Source organism: Syzygium oleosum, unplaced genomic scaffold (assembly GCF_021117445.2).
Source record: "Syzygium oleosum isolate NSW1041296 unplaced genomic scaffold, Sole_v2.1 Sole_v2.44, whole genome shotgun sequence".
Classification (NCBI taxonomy): domain Eukaryota; kingdom Viridiplantae; phylum Streptophyta; class Magnoliopsida; order Myrtales; family Myrtaceae; genus Syzygium; species Syzygium oleosum.
The window spans coordinates 625,524-641,272 of NW_026607528.1; the positions used below are offsets into that span (position 1 = coordinate 625,524).

General features: G+C 39.5%; 1 protein-coding gene and 1 long non-coding RNA gene across 2 annotated transcripts; both read right to left on the minus strand.

Annotated features, from left to right (window-relative positions):
- Positions 1 to 9,910: 9,910 nt before the first annotated feature.
- On the minus strand, positions 9,911 to 11,630 carry LOC130136244 (uncharacterized). The gene is made up of 2 exons (XR_008815235.1): positions 11,445 to 11,630; positions 9,911 to 11,023 (listed from the first exon to the last, which is right to left on the minus strand). It is a non-coding gene; the product is annotated as an uncharacterized LOC130136244 (long non-coding RNA).
- A 3,007-nt stretch (positions 11,631 to 14,637) lies between these two features.
- Positions 14,638 to 15,324, minus strand: LOC130136253 (deoxyuridine 5'-triphosphate nucleotidohydrolase-like). The gene is given in 4 exon segments (XM_056306458.1): positions 14,638 to 14,900; positions 15,000 to 15,073; positions 15,186 to 15,205; positions 15,208 to 15,324. Coding segments are annotated over 4 exon segments (474 nt in total).
- Positions 15,325 to 15,749: the final 425 nt, after the last annotated feature.

Below are 15,749 nucleotides of genomic sequence, written 5' to 3' on the forward strand. Positions count from 1 at the left end.
GTAACAATTTCTTTCTTTCTTTTATTGTAGTCTCCAGTCCATCATAAAATTTCAGAATCTATATTCATTAACTTGCCAGTTTTCTAAGTTGAATATTAGAGGGAATACTGTGACACAGAAACACGGCAGCGCACCGTGTAACTCGCCCCAGACACTAACACTTAGCATAAAAAAAGAACGACAAAGCTAAATTTTGAACAATAGCATATCGTAACTATATTATCAACAATAATTCAGATGAGGCCAATCTGACTTCCTCATATTAAGACTGAATAACGCATAAAAAGAGAGGGTGACTCACAAACTCGGAAGAAACTATGACCAGTGTCGATCTACAATTACGGAACCTAGGCAACCAAAATTCTTCAGCACCACAATTCACCTAGATGGAGATGGGCAATTCTTCAGTAGCTCAAACTCAGATGACAACGGAACCTGGGCAACCAAAAGAGGGAAAGCAGCGGACTATAGAATCGCCTGACCCAATAAAAAACATAAGAGAGAGACAGAGCACAGCAAGGAGATGACTACTTCTCTTTTGTTCTTCAATCATCAAGGGAAACCAATATCGAGTTCAGCTCCACGGTCACAGTTGACAACTCTACATTAAATTCACAATAAAAATGAAAATTAAAGTATCTATTGCATTAGTAAATGATATAAATGAACGCGAAGCAAACTAGTTCAACAGAACAAACAAACACAAGGATAGAGTCATGGTGAGAAAAGAGAAATACCAAACGAACAGGATGAATTATGAAAGTGACGGAATTACCAATGAATGGGTGTAACACTAGAGTCATTTTGTATTTTTCCGATGTTAGCAATGCTATTTTTGTGAAACTGTCCTAATGCTTTTCAGTCCACCAAAAAAATAAGATGATAATTTCAAAGCTCTTGGGTTTTAAATACCTTAAGGAGGTCAAAAACCTTCTCAGCAATATATTTCTGCTGAAGATTGGCACCTTTTTGCTGCACCTTGTCAGGATGAATACACAAAGTTGCCTTCCTATAGACCTTTTTAACTGAAGCAGCAGCAATCAAATCCGTCATAGAAATAGGTTCCCAACCACATTCAGGCCAGAGCACCTAATAAGAATATGATTAACAGAAATTGCTTAGCCTTATCACTAGAAAGGTATTCTTCAAACAATTGAAAAAGCGAAATAAATGGTAGAGGATACAATCATAAAAAGTTGATATGAGATTTGAGCAAAATGTCTAATAAATAACTTTGGGTGATATATGCCGATAAACACAGGGTAGCTTAAAAACAAGCAGGTAGCTTAAAAATATGCAAAACAGTCCTATGCAGGAGTACATCCAGATCAAGTCAGCAAAAGCTCAATAATGCTATCAATTTAACATGGCTCAATAATGCTTTCCTCATGGGACTTCTTGATGTCCCAAAGGATGAGTAACAGAAGATTGCATAAGACTTGTTGTTGCACCCATCCAATGCCAGTATCATTAAATAAAAAAAAACAAAGCCTAAAGTACTCAGGCCATGTCCAAAGCATCATTTACCTAAAAAGCATGCGTTAGCTACACTAATTTAAGTCCTCATGGGACTTCTTGACGTCCCAGAGCATGAGTACCAGAAGATGCAGCCTGTATTTTTGCAAGCAATGCACAACAGGGAAAAGAACATGGAGGAACACATCTAACTTACATATTGCAAAGTGGATAGCAGAGCACGCAAGTTCCCCTCTTTTCCAGCAGCCCAGCGCTTTATCTCAACATCCAGTGTTTCAGCAATCCTCTGAAGGAATTTGTCAGATAAGCGGTTAACGTTAACTTAAGGAAAACTTAATCGCAGGAGTGTCAGCAAATAGCCATAAAGGATATAGCTTTTCACCGAGAAGATAAATGCGTAATCAGAAGCAAGAGGAATTAGTCACAAGCAAAGATATGCAACTCCAAGCATTTATGGGCACCATGAAGACAACTTTTTGGGAAGTAATGAGCAACCGAACAGGAATTGGAAGACCTGTGCAGACGCGACTAAACCCAATTCACCCAGATAGGAAATGAGATGACCCAGATCGTTTACCTTCCCTCCGGCGGCGGGATCGGCGAGACTAGGGTTTGCGAGCTTGAACAAACGACCTCGAAATCTGGGGTCGAATCAGAGAGGCGCAGCGGGGCAGAGGCAGAGGAGAATATCCCGATCGTGCGCGAGGGGCGAACCGGAGCGCGACACGAGAGAGACCCAGCGAAGAAGATGAAAGCCCAGATTACATGGGCGGCGGGTGCTTCCTCTTTCTCCTCCGCCTCCCTTTTTCCAGCGAGAAGACGATCGGCGAGAAGACAATTGGCGAGAAGACGATCGGCTCAAACCCAGGGCTCGGTCGCGCGGACCGGCGGAGGAAAACGCCCGGCTCGGGCCCGTGGTCCCGGCGGGAGCTGCGGCCGGCGGAGGCTGCGGCGGCGGTGGCGGCGGGGCCGGAGGGGGAAGTCGTGAATTTCGGAGGCGGAGCGGCGAGGAGGAGAGGGAGAGAGGGAGATGCGAGCGCGAGAGAGGGCGACTGAGTGGGCGAGATAGGGCTAAAACCGAAGTTTATTTCAGTTCGGTTCGATCCGAACTAATCCGAACCGAACCGAAATAAACCGAATTGAAAAAAAAAAATTGATTAATTTTGATTATTCGAACCGAAACCGAAATCGAATCGAAATGCATGAAATTTTCGGTTCGATTCGGTTCGGTTCGCATCTCAGTTCGATTTTTTGGTTCGGTTCTGACACCCCTGGCTGGCGACCTCCGATGGCCATCGACGAGGTTTGGTGATGACCGACGGAGGGAAAAAGGGAAAAAGAAAAAAAAATAAGAAAAGAATAAGAAAAATGAGAGAAGAGGGGGAGGACGTCTTGAAAATATATTATATGGTTGCATGTTAGTTGGATGTTGGACGTATTGTACAACTTAATATATTCTCCACTTGCCATTATCATGTTCCGCTTGCCTGGAAGCTACCTGGAGCCTTCCTTCATCAATACAAAAATGCCATTCAGACTAAGCACCAAATACGGGGCTAAGTTTGAGGAAATATTTGGTGAAAGTCTTCGAAGACGAGGAGGTCGTCTCGGAAATATATTATATGATTGCGTGTTCTTTAGATGTTGGACGTGTTGGACATCTTAATATATGTTCCACTTGCCATTACTTTGTTATTGTGTTCCACTTGCCTGGGAGTCACCCACGGCCTTCCTTCATAAGTTAAAAAACCAATTCAGATTCGCACCAAATAGGGGGCAAAACAAAGGAAACAGAGGTTTAATGTTGCATAAGCCAATTAAGCAATCGAACAATAAATTTGACAGAACAATAAAATAAATCGGACACCAGATTTACGTTGTTCGATCGTAGTGACCTACATCCACGAGGAGAGCAGCACGGAATTTCACCATAGATCAAGCGATACAACGGAGATTACAACCACACTCGAGTTACCCAAACACTCTAAGTATTTCCCAAACCCCAATTACACCCAATAATTCACGCAGTATTTAGCCCCATAATTCCTCACGAAATAATCTCTCAATCTCATGAATCTTACCACAAGATTTAATCGCTACAAACACTTGAACTCTTGGTGTAATTCCACGAACAAAATCACAAAGATTGTCCACCGCCAAGCACTCACACACAAGCGGCACTTCAAGAATAACTTCACCTATTCATCAACAAAGGCGTGCCTTCTTTGCTCCAAAAGAACAGCCAAATATATGTTTATCTAAAAACAAGATCAGGATAATCCTTCCGGAAGCACACCTCAATACGGAAAAGGAAAGTTTGAAAACTTGTGGTCAACTTTCTTTTTTTATTACCAAACTTGACCGACTTCAGTAATAAAGGAAATTGAGTGCGCCCACTCCCCTTTTCGTTTATCGGTCGCAATTTCCGCCGGTTCTTGCACACAAATATAATACCAAGACAAAATAGGAAAGCCTATTTTTCTTTCTCCAACGCCGAACAGGAAATATATATATATTTCCACGGAAGACATCCTCGTATAATCAATTTCCGACTTTCCTTTAATAAATTTAGAGTCGGGTTTCATTCACGAGCTCAAACTCGAGACATATATTTTAACATTTTAATAAGTGTGTGAACATAAAGTAATATGAAAACAACATAGAGAAATGGTCCAACCAACCGGATTAGTGGAGTCCTCGAACGTGGTCAGTCCATGGACAGACCGAAACTCCGTGTATGTGATAATTTTCGAATAATTATTCTCGAATATTAAAAAAAGACATATCGGTAGAACCGGCTCCATTTTTCGAAAAATTTAACATCCATTCATTGAATGTCATGGATTGATTTTTCTGAATGTTGATTTGCAATATGAAATTTGATGATTGCATGTCATTGCATTACAAATGAGATATTACATTTGAATCAAGCATGTCATGATTACATTTTGTGAAACTTTTTATTTCATGCTGACATTCTCGGCCAACGAGTTCTTCCCCGAAATATAATTTTTGGCAGCACAATAGAGGAGGATTCAAATATTAGCTTATTTTAACATTAGGATACGTGATTTGAAAAACTAAAGTTATTAAATGAAGAGAGACTTCAATTTACATGAGCCCAATGCGTGATTACTTATATCTTCATAGTTTGCTTATTTCTGCTAGCGAGTGGACACTCTTTCTTTTCTTATAGCTACAAACATTATTCTTGAGCCTTGTAAGCTTCTTAAGAATCCGAAATGATAAGCGGTGATGAGAAAAGTCCAACAGCTTGGTACGTAAGTGACTAACCCCACCTCATTATTCTAGGATGAAAAGCTTACAAGTAAATACATTAAAATTAAAACATTATATCACATGATCATGTGATTTAAGAAGGAAACCCAGTAAGCTCGTTATCTCCAAAAAAAGAAAAGACAATCCAATCAGTCATACAATACACAAATTCAGAAGTAATCTGAGGTCAGAAGATTCAACACACGCTTGAAGTCTCAATTGTACTATCACGACCACATGTCCTCCAACAAGGTCCAAACAGATTTCTTTAATTAGAGATGTGCGGAATGCATGAAATGCATATCCCCAATTTAGTGTTATGATTGGATAGATAATTAGCAGTATAAACTATAAACAAGAGTTATACCAAATAGCCAACACCGATTGGACGCCCAACATCTCATTCTGAATCTTACATTGTTGTGCTAGGCAACTCCACATGAGCCTTGCTGTCATTAGATAAAATATCTTTGGTAATGGTTTGCTAACGTCTTCACGGCTTTTAACTCGTCATGTCGATTTGACTTTGTGTGATACTTATCTATCAGATATATATTTGACACCTAATACCGACACAAACATTTTGAATTCCTATTTTGCCCCCCTATTTTTCATTCATTTTCTGAAATATTTTTAAAAGGTGTGGAAATTCAAAAATCTGTGGAAAGGACAACCCTAGAAAATGTGTTGGTGATCACCTACGTCCATCTATAGGTCTCGAGCTGTAAGGGAACACAATTTAAGCTTCTCCTCAAGATCCTAATTACTTATTAATGAATTGCATTAATATGACGAAACTTATGATGCAAATATCTAAAATATTTTAGTGCGTTCAACCCAAATTTTTTCATGAATGCTGCTCATTCTGACAAGTGTACTTTTCAAATTTCTTCACGTGCATTTTACAGTCCACTTTAACTCCAACTGATGACTTTAAATCAATCTACAATGTCGTTGAACCCACATGTTCTCTGGCATAGCAATGATCTACTAGTCCCAACAACAAAACATAGAGAGTCACTTATTGCTAGTAAGTCAGATTATGATTTCTTGAATTTGACTTAATTAGAAATTATTTATCGAGACGACTTTTCTATCAACTCAAGTGTACAAATGGAAAACACATTCCACATGACATTCATAATCAACTAACACATTTGTGCATATTCTCTTTTATATTATTTGCGTTGATGTAAATTTCAGACCGTTGTATTTAACATGAGCCTTTTTATACATTTACAAAACATGAAAGTAGATGAAGTATCCAAAGCTCTGCACACCGACATTAATGAAGTAATCAGCTTTCATAGTGAAGAAGAGATGAGTACTTTTCGCTTAAGTTGCTTCTCATCCTTCCATGAGAGTTTGCCATACATCTGATACTTACTAGACTTGGAGATCTGCATAAAAGTGTAATGGAAAACTTAAGGAGTGAATCATATTTTGTTTGTTCCATTCAAACATGTTCTCAAGAAGAACTGCTCAATGGTTCCCACAGGATTTACTCTTTTACCATTTAACTCTATGACACGATACTCAAACCCGTCACTTCTTTTTTTGTAAAGAAAAGGGATTTCATACAACAACGGAGTGATGAAATCGAGCAAATGTCGAGATCAATAGGAAATATGTGATGGTTTTTATACTTTGCTGGCCATAAGATAAAAGCGAAAACAAATTAAACAGAGAAACAAAAGTTGCCACTTGGAAGTACCAATAGTAAATTGAAAATGAGAAGCGACTATGTAAAGAAAACTTCCATCAAATCGGATTTTTGATAGAGTCGTCGAAGAAACGCATTATCCTCAATAATTCAAGCTTCTCACTGTATTACCCACATGCATGCCAAGAGTTGAGAGAAATGTCAAAACTAGTTGACATCGAACACATTATGGTGACAAAAGGTATAGAGAGAAATGACATCACAACACTCTCTACTATGCATGTTTGAACAATGCTGAGTTCTTGCCATCCAACGGTCCAAGACACTTCAACTAACTGAACCACTGCGATGCATGGTGCACGAAAAGAGCAATTATTGCACGCGTAATTTCCAAAGCATTGCGCAGAAGGTGCGTTGTTTGAAAGCGAGCACGACTTGACTTCGACTTGGCTTGCTTTTTTTATTAATAAAATAATTGGAAAATAAAAAGCAAAGGGCAATTATTACAGGCGTAATTTCCACAGCATTATGCGGAAGGTGCGGTGAACCTACCAATGCACGTGATCCTTGACTTGACTTGCTTTTCCAAGTAAATAAGAAATTGAAAAGAAGTTCAAAAGAAAACCAACGAGCAATACTGATGCTCGGAGTAAGGTCGGCTGAAGATTAGATGCACACGTTTTATGAAAGAGCAGAATTGGGTGAGACTCTATATCACGATTTGAATGGAACTAATAAGCATATTTGGACATTTGATATATCAACAATGACTGGAGAATCTATAGTATATGGATATTGCATTATCGAGACAACTGACAATCGATCTTGCATTATCAAGGCAACTGACAATTGATTGATGGTAAATATGGAAGGTTTTGTTTGTCCTTGCTTGGGCAAGTTAGACGATTACAACGATCTTATTTGCACAATCAACAACTGATTGAGGTGCATGAGGTGATTCTGTTAAATCATCTCATTACATACACAAGGTGATTATGTTGACTCTTCTTTTTCATTTTCATAGACTTACAAGTTGGCTCCTCCCAAGTGAGTGGAATCGCAGGTTTATATATTCAGAGTCACATTTAGAAATTCTTGGCCAATGGGTTCTCCAATGTCGAATAATTATTTATTGATACCATTTTCCTTTTTATTTCATTTGGTGTTTAGCTTTTTATTTCATGTTAACATTTTCGGCTTACCGGTTCTACCAAAGTGCATTTTTCCTTAGCACAGTATTAAGCTTCTTCAGAACTTGAGATGATTAGATAATATAGAAAAAAAAGCTCAATGGCTTAGTATGTGAGTGACTAAGCACAACTCATCCTTCTAGGATCAAAAGCTTGCAAGCAAGAAGATTAAAAATTGAACGTTATATCACATGATCAATTAGTGATTTGAAAAGGAAATCCTGTGTGCTCGCTATCCAAAAAAAGAAAGAAAAGAAAATCCAATAAGTTATGTAATACACAAATTCAGAAATAATTTCGAGTCGAAAGTTTCAATACATACACGGGTAAAACCTTGTTGCTCAAAGTCTCAATTGTACAATCACAACCCCATGTCCTACGACAAGATCCACACTAGTTCCTTTAATTGAAGATGGACGGAATGCAAGAAATGGATATACCTAATTTAGGATTATGATTTGATGTATAATTAATACTATCGGCTATATAAAGAGACATACCAAATGCCACGATTTGATTTGATTAGTTGAAGATCTTGTCGCGGAACAGTATTAATTGGCAATAGAAGAATAGCACAGCATGCCAACATTGATAAGACCCCCAGCTTCCTAATCCCGATTCTAATTCTCTTCTATTAGGCAACTTGACGCAAGCCTTGTTATCACTACATTAAATATTTTCAACTTTGACAGCGATTCCCCGTTGCCTACACAGCTTTAAATTGCGTCATGTCCATTTAAGTTTGTATGATTCTTATTTACCAGTGTAGCAAACCAAATACAGGCAATGTCGAATCAGATAAATATTTGACACTTAATACCGACAATCATTTTGTATTCCTAACTTTCTCTTATTTTTATTTTATTTTTTTTGGTAACCGAGGATCCGTCACCATTCCCCGGGGACGAGCCCGCACAGGTAATCGGGGCGCCTATACTTCGGGGGAGACTAGCCCAGCAACCCACCGCCAGGGCCCCCCACTTAAATTACGGAACCGAGCGGGGATTCGAACCCAGAACCTCTGAGGAGGGAAGGAAAGCGCCCACCAACTCGGCTATGCGCAGGTGGGTTTTCCTTATTATTTTATTCTTTTTCCGAAATATTCTTAAAAGGTGTGGAAATTTGAAAAATACGTGGAAAAACCAAGCATAGAAAATGAGTCAACAATCACTTACGTCCATTTATAGGTTTCAAGCTGTAAATGAACACAATTGAAGCTTCTCCTCAAGATCCTAATAAATGATTAACGAAAAGCGTCAATATGACAAAACTTATGCCACAAATGTCTCAAATATTTTGGTCTGTCCATCCCAAATATTTGTTTATGATTATGAACGCCCCAGACATTGGCTCCACCTTGGTCATTCTTTCAAGAGTACTTCTTGAATTCCTTCCCATACATTTTTCGGTCCACTTTCACCCAAACTTACGACTTTGAGACCTTTAAATCGGATTACAATGTCAGTTGAACCCAAATGTTCTCAGGCATGGCAATGATGTACAAATCCCGAGGACAAAACGTAGAGAGTTACTTACTGCTAGTATATAGGATAATAAATAATATTTCTTGAATTAGACTTGATTAGATATTTACCACTTGGGCCGACTGTTCTATCAACTCAAGTGTAAATTGAAAAATGCATTCAACACAACGTTCATGATCAACTTATACATAATTGTGCTATTTCTTCTATATTATTTGCGCTGATGTAAACTTTGGAATGTCATACTTTTTTCAAGAACTACTCAAATGGTTCCCATAGGAGTCACTCTTTTTCCATTTCACTCGATAACATGATATTCAAACTCTTTGCCTTCTGTAAAGAAAAGGGATATCAGACAACAACTTATTGATGAAATTAATTAAATGTCGATATCAGACAGCAACTTATGGAGAAAGTATACTCAGTGTATCATTTCAATCCAAAACAAGGCCCACATCTGGTCCACCTGCAAAATATGCAATCAAATTTAAGACAAACTACACGAGAGTTCTATGATGAACATCTTTAGTCCCCACTTTAGAGGACAGTGTGAAGCTGCATTCTTCAGCTTCTCTCTTTTGGTGAGAGAGAGGGAGGCTCAAGGGGAGAGAGATCATTCATTCAACTAGGAACATCTTCAAGCTCTCAAAGCAGCCTTATGAGCCATGGTTTACTTGTGGATTTGGTGGCAGCTTTTCTCGACAAGATCCGGGAGATTTTCCAAATTTGTCGCCCACAAGTTCAAGATGATATTGCTGTCCTTTGTCGTCTGGAAAGAGACAACTCCCATCGGCCAGTCTATCTTTGCCACCAGGGACTTGGAAACAACCATTTCGGAGAGATGCTTCTCAGCTTCCTAAAACGGTAATATAGAATGATTAAAGCTCTCTACGACTGCGGTAACAGAACCCCAAAAACAGAGCTCTTTTCCTTGAGTGATTCAGCTACATAGATTTTCTGAACACAGTAAGAAAGCTCTAATCGCGAGATATACTTTGGTAACACAGGAAATGGTGAGTGATAGCAGAGCCCCTCCCACCCTTCTAAAGACCATTAGAATTCTAGGCTCCCTGGGACAAGAAACAGTTTCAAAGTGCCAGACAATTACACTTATAGCTACAACAAATTCTATGAGCAGAAGTTGACTTAGTGAAGTCTACACATATATGTCGGTCAGAAATGTTTACGGAACAAAACTACGAAGGCAACATTCCCAACCTCACGACAAACCTTTGGCTTACAAGGCACCAAAACTTCTTTTCCACTTTTTTGGGATTTGTATCCAATTCCAGCAACCATGTCCCACAGGGATCATGGGCAGAGAGGCTGGTCAGGGTTAAATGAGGTGTCTAGGCAATCATTCATAAAGATTGACATTGATAAAGAATATCAACAGATGTTCAGCATAATCAACCTGTATGCCGAGGCATTGCAGCTCTGCAAGTCCCTTCGAGGTAATCCTCGAGTAATACTTGGAAACGGTAATAACATTCTGCAGAAAATAGAGTGAGTCAATCTGAATGATGATCCAATGAAAAGAACAAAAATGACAAAGTTCTGTAATTACATGTTCGATGATCTGTCTAAGATCTTCTGCTGCCTTCACAACAAGTGCGACTCTGAGCATGTGTTTCTCATTCTCAAATTCATCTTTGAAAGTACTCCAAAGATCGTTCATTGGATAACCTCCACGGTGACCAATTTGTTTTTTTAGCAGCAACCTGCATTAAAATAACGAAGGCACAGTCAACCAAATTCTATGGCACATTATTGAGACATTGCAAGATGTACAACCAATTACCTAGAAACAATTCAAAGATGTACCTGAATTGGATTTCTGAAAGATTTTTATCTTCTAAAGTGGCATTGAGGCTTGACTGGATACGATCATGTGGTGACTGAACTAAGTACCAGCAGATTTTCCTTTGAACCTGTAATTAATTAAATTAAAGAATGAAGAGCTGTGCCTTAAAATCCTCAGTGAAGACTTAACAAAGCCTCATATGAAAGAGCTTCACTGGTTTCCACTGCTCTGAATTTTCCCTTCACTGATGGAATCTCATATATCGTCTTATAGCATCGATAAATCTCAACGTAATCAGTGCAATGTGTATAGTACCTAAATCGTTAACCACATGAATGCGAGGTAGATGTGTGTTCAAATCCATTAAGTACATCTCAAAAGTCAGAGGTTGTGAAAAAGCTAGAAAGGAAAAAGAGTACGTGTTAGATGAATAAAGCCATGGCTCGAACCGCAAACTGAATACAAGGTAGGGCTTGATTGACGAAATTTTTTAGTTAAAACAGATAGTAGACACAACATTGAATAAGTAAAACACAAATTCACCGTACCATGAATTCATATTATATCTGTTTCAACTCCAGTAAGTGACAGAATATCAGCTGGTGCTTCTTCCATAATATTTTCACCTTCTTTAAGTTTTTTCTTCTCTTGGAAGGATCTGCATCAAACACTCAGGGGATGATCTTCCTGGAAAGGATTTGTGCACAGACAGAATCCTGGCAATCAAAGCACAAAAGAACCTGCAAAATCCATTGATCAGAGAACCAATCATAGTAATAGTGCATAAACGGCAAAAAGCACTACAAAAATCATGTACTTGTTCAAGGATAAAGGCAATTTTCTCCGTCTTTGCCACTGCTCCAAAAGTTTCCACTGCAATTCAACCCAATGTTGGACAGGAAAAAACCAATCACAAGATAAGTGACCACAGAAGTCAACTTCTTGTTCCTGCAATCTCTTGCATCAAATAAGTAGCTTCTGCTATGAGATCCTGTTCTTCCTTTATTCTTTTAAGTTTCTTGATCAACCATGCTCTCTCAATTTCGACATATATTTGCAGAATGAAACTAGCTATAGGAACCAAGAAACCAAAACAGATTGCTCATGAACATAAGCTGCAATAGAATTTGATTTCACATATTCACCTCCAGCAGCGACAGAGTTAAGTGTCCTAATAAGCTCTATCTTGGTCTCAAGATCAGGACTCTGGTCAATATGTTGCATAGCCTGCTGCAACATTGCTGTCATAGCCTGTTGATAAGAAAATAGCAATAGCAATGCATATGTCACCATCCAATCAAGTCAATGACTAGATTATGTCTAGAGCACGATTAAAACTTTGAGTTGAACTATTTGATTAGAAAATTATTCATTCTAGAAAGAAAATACAGTTAAAAAAGGAACCGAAAGGGGTAATAGCAAGGTGCAATATAACTACAGTTATCTCTATCAAGAGTATCCAAGCCAATTGAAAAGACTTGCAACCAGCACGAGCACTATTTATCCCCATATCATGAAATGTATTCTAAACTTGACTTGAGAAAAGAGTCATGTGATTCATGCATTTGTAGGAGAACGAGAAGATGTGAAAATTTGGGGCATACATGGGGAAGAATCCAGAAACACAAGGCGAGAAACTGAAGAGGATTCGCCAATACTAGATTCTAGAGCACAAGCACCAGGCCTGGATTCTTGCATCTCTAGAGATTGCATATAGCCTATACCCAAATAGATATGCCAACATACACTCGTTTTCCAAATAGTCATACATAGATGGCATGTTACAACTACGCACAACAACAGTTCAAGATAATTCAAATCCTAAATCAAATCTACTAACAAGAATTAGCATTTTGAATCACTCCTCTAGCACCCAATCTCAATTTTTTTTCTCCCCGGTTTCTTTTTTATGTAAAAGGTATAATAAGTAAGGCACCAAGTAAATGCCGGGAAAATTACCAAAAAAGTCCTAAACCTTTTGCAATTGTGCCAATTCAGTCATAAACCTTTTTTTTTTTTGCCAATTCAGTCCTAAACCTTTTACAATTGTGCCAATTCAGTCCATCCGGCCACTTTTGGCCGCCTGGCGCTGACGTGGCCGCCGGCCGGCTGACGTGGCGCCGGCCAGCGTCCACGTGGCAATATTTTTATTATTTTCGAATTTTTTTCCTTTTTTCTTTTTTTTTGTTTTTCCTTCTCCCCCCTGGTCGGACAGGCCAGGGGGAGGCTCGCCGGCGAGGGCCCAGCTCCGGCGAGGCGAGCTGGGCCCTCGCCCAGATCTGGCCACGTCAGCGCCGGCCAGCCAAAAGTGGCCGGATAGACTGAATTGGCACAATTGTAAAAAGTTTAGGACTGAATTGGCACAATTGCAAAAGGTTTAGGACTTTTTTGGTAATTTTCCCAGGAAATGCTTGTCGATCTAAAACAAAAAGAATCCATCCCTATACAAGATAATTCAAATCGTAAACCAAATCTACTAACCAGAAATAAAATCAAAGAGGAGCACCAACTACTGACTTCACTAAACCCTGAAGAGATGATGAAATAAAATAAAACTACTCAACTTAAACAATGTGCCTTTTCTCTTTATCATCATAGACTAAGGATATCTATCTTTCAATCCTTCACTCACAGATGTTTACTTCAATTCCAAAGGGAGGGTCCATCTTGTAAAAGTACAAGTTCAAAGTATTTTGCTAGTAACTGCCCACTAGATAGTACCACAATGTCCAGCTTATCCTCATAGCTTTGTGCATTATTTTCCTACTCAGTTGAAAGAATTATTTCTCTTCTTTGTTAATGAGAACTTCCAATTAGTGTTCTTGATGGGATGCAACATCAGAAGATCTTACGTTGACTTGATGGATCAGGGAGATATTTACCGATAACTAATCTTAGTTGAATGTTTCCTTTAAAGTTACCAAGTAATCTTTCAACAACTTCTACCTATTGAGTATGCTGTCTCCTCCTTTTTTTTTTCTTTTCTGAGAGCAAGCGACAACGCTAAGGGGTTATGGTCGATACTCACTTTGTACTCCTTGGGTGCTGAAGACTCACTGATGTTGATCAATTTCACTTCATAAAGTAAATACAAGTACCCTGCCAGAAAGGATAGCCCAGGCTAACTTTTTGCTTTTTACCCATTCTTTGTTTACGCAGGAGCACCATTAAACTTCCACAGAAATATAAACCCAAATCTTCATTCAATAAAGAGTTCCAAAAGCACATCTTTTAAGCGATTCTTCCAAATCTCGCCGACTTGAATAATTTAATAGCCATGGAAAGTTAATGCCAATAGATAATGCAAAAGGAGGTGTCAGACCCTAAAAAAAATCATTTGCAAGATAGTGTATCCGCTAAATCAACAATGTCGCACATATTCCATAATCATGGCACTAAACCAAGAAGTTTAGGTAAAAGCACTGAGAATCCCCTTATATAGTTGCCCAATACCATCACCTAGGACTAATACGTAAGCCAGCAATTGACTAGCTAATTACTCGCCGCAAGGCTCAACACGGCAAATTAGCAACTCAAAAAGCGGGATCCAAATTTCACAATAAAAGAGAGAGAGGCTGAGGACATAGCGATTAGCAGATTTTTACACACCAAGTGTTCGACAAGATTTCTCACCAACATAATGCTCCTACCAGCCTGCGCGCATCCTAGGCACAATATAAAACCCAATGAAAATAAACCCATAGACAATAAATTTGACTGCCAAAACCTAACACACGGGCCTCACACCACCATCAACCCAAACCCGCCCTCGCCCCTCAGAGTCGAGTCCACGTCCTCCACCTCCGCAACATCGGGAGTCACGATCTTCTCAATGATCTGCTGCGCAACCCTGTCACCCACCTTCACTTCAAAGTCGACGTCCAAGAGGTTGAACAGGATTACCCCAACCGGTCCTCTGTAGTCCGCACTGATCACGCCCGCACCGATGTCGATCGAATGCTTCCATGCCAAACCTGATCCCGGCGCTGAAGCAACAAATGTACAAGCGATTTGATTCAGCCCTCGTAGATTATCCAAAACAAGGTATTGAGAGAACGTTTTGAGGTAAGAAGTTGGACGTTATCTATTTGAGCATATGTTTCCTTCGGGTATTGCGATGCTCAGATCGGTAGGGACGAGGGCTTTTCCCCTCGCCGGTATTTACGTCTCAGCCGTTCTGTTTTCAATCCACAAACGAAGAAACCCACAATCAGAAACCATCGTGACTTCTCAACAAGGCCCGAACTTGAGACTCTAAGGAAAGTAACATTTGGGGTCACGTTTTTCGCCTCGGAAGATCGTAACCCGCGCAGAGAGAGGGGACGCTCGCGAAGGCAAGACGACCTTCCGGGACAGCTTCTTCCCTCTAAGCAGAGAGAGAGAGAGAGAGAGAGAGAGAGAGAGAGAGAGCGGCTCCCACGACGCCATTGTTGTGGAGCTCCGGGATCTTGGGGACTTGGCTCGACCATCTTCAGTGGCTGAAGAAGACGGTGATGGTTATGAGTTGAAGACAGCACTCCTGTTTGAACAAGAGGCAACGGTCGCGAAGACCTTGAGCTTTAGATGAAGAAAGCGTAAGGCGTAAGCATCCGATTTCGCCATTTGGGCCGTTTTTTTGTCTGGATTGAATTCGGCCCAACAACAACTCCAACTGAGATCCTGGGAAAGTGGGAGAAGAGCAAGAGTCCTCTATACTTTATGGGGAAACGATTCGTGTAATGCCAAATAATAAGAATATAAGTTTTCAATTAAAAGAGGGGTTAATATGGCCTTTAGTCCCTCGACTTTCTCTTCCCTTTGTTTTTCAAAAGCTATTTCTACTTTTTAAATTTATCACGTTATTGATGTGGATT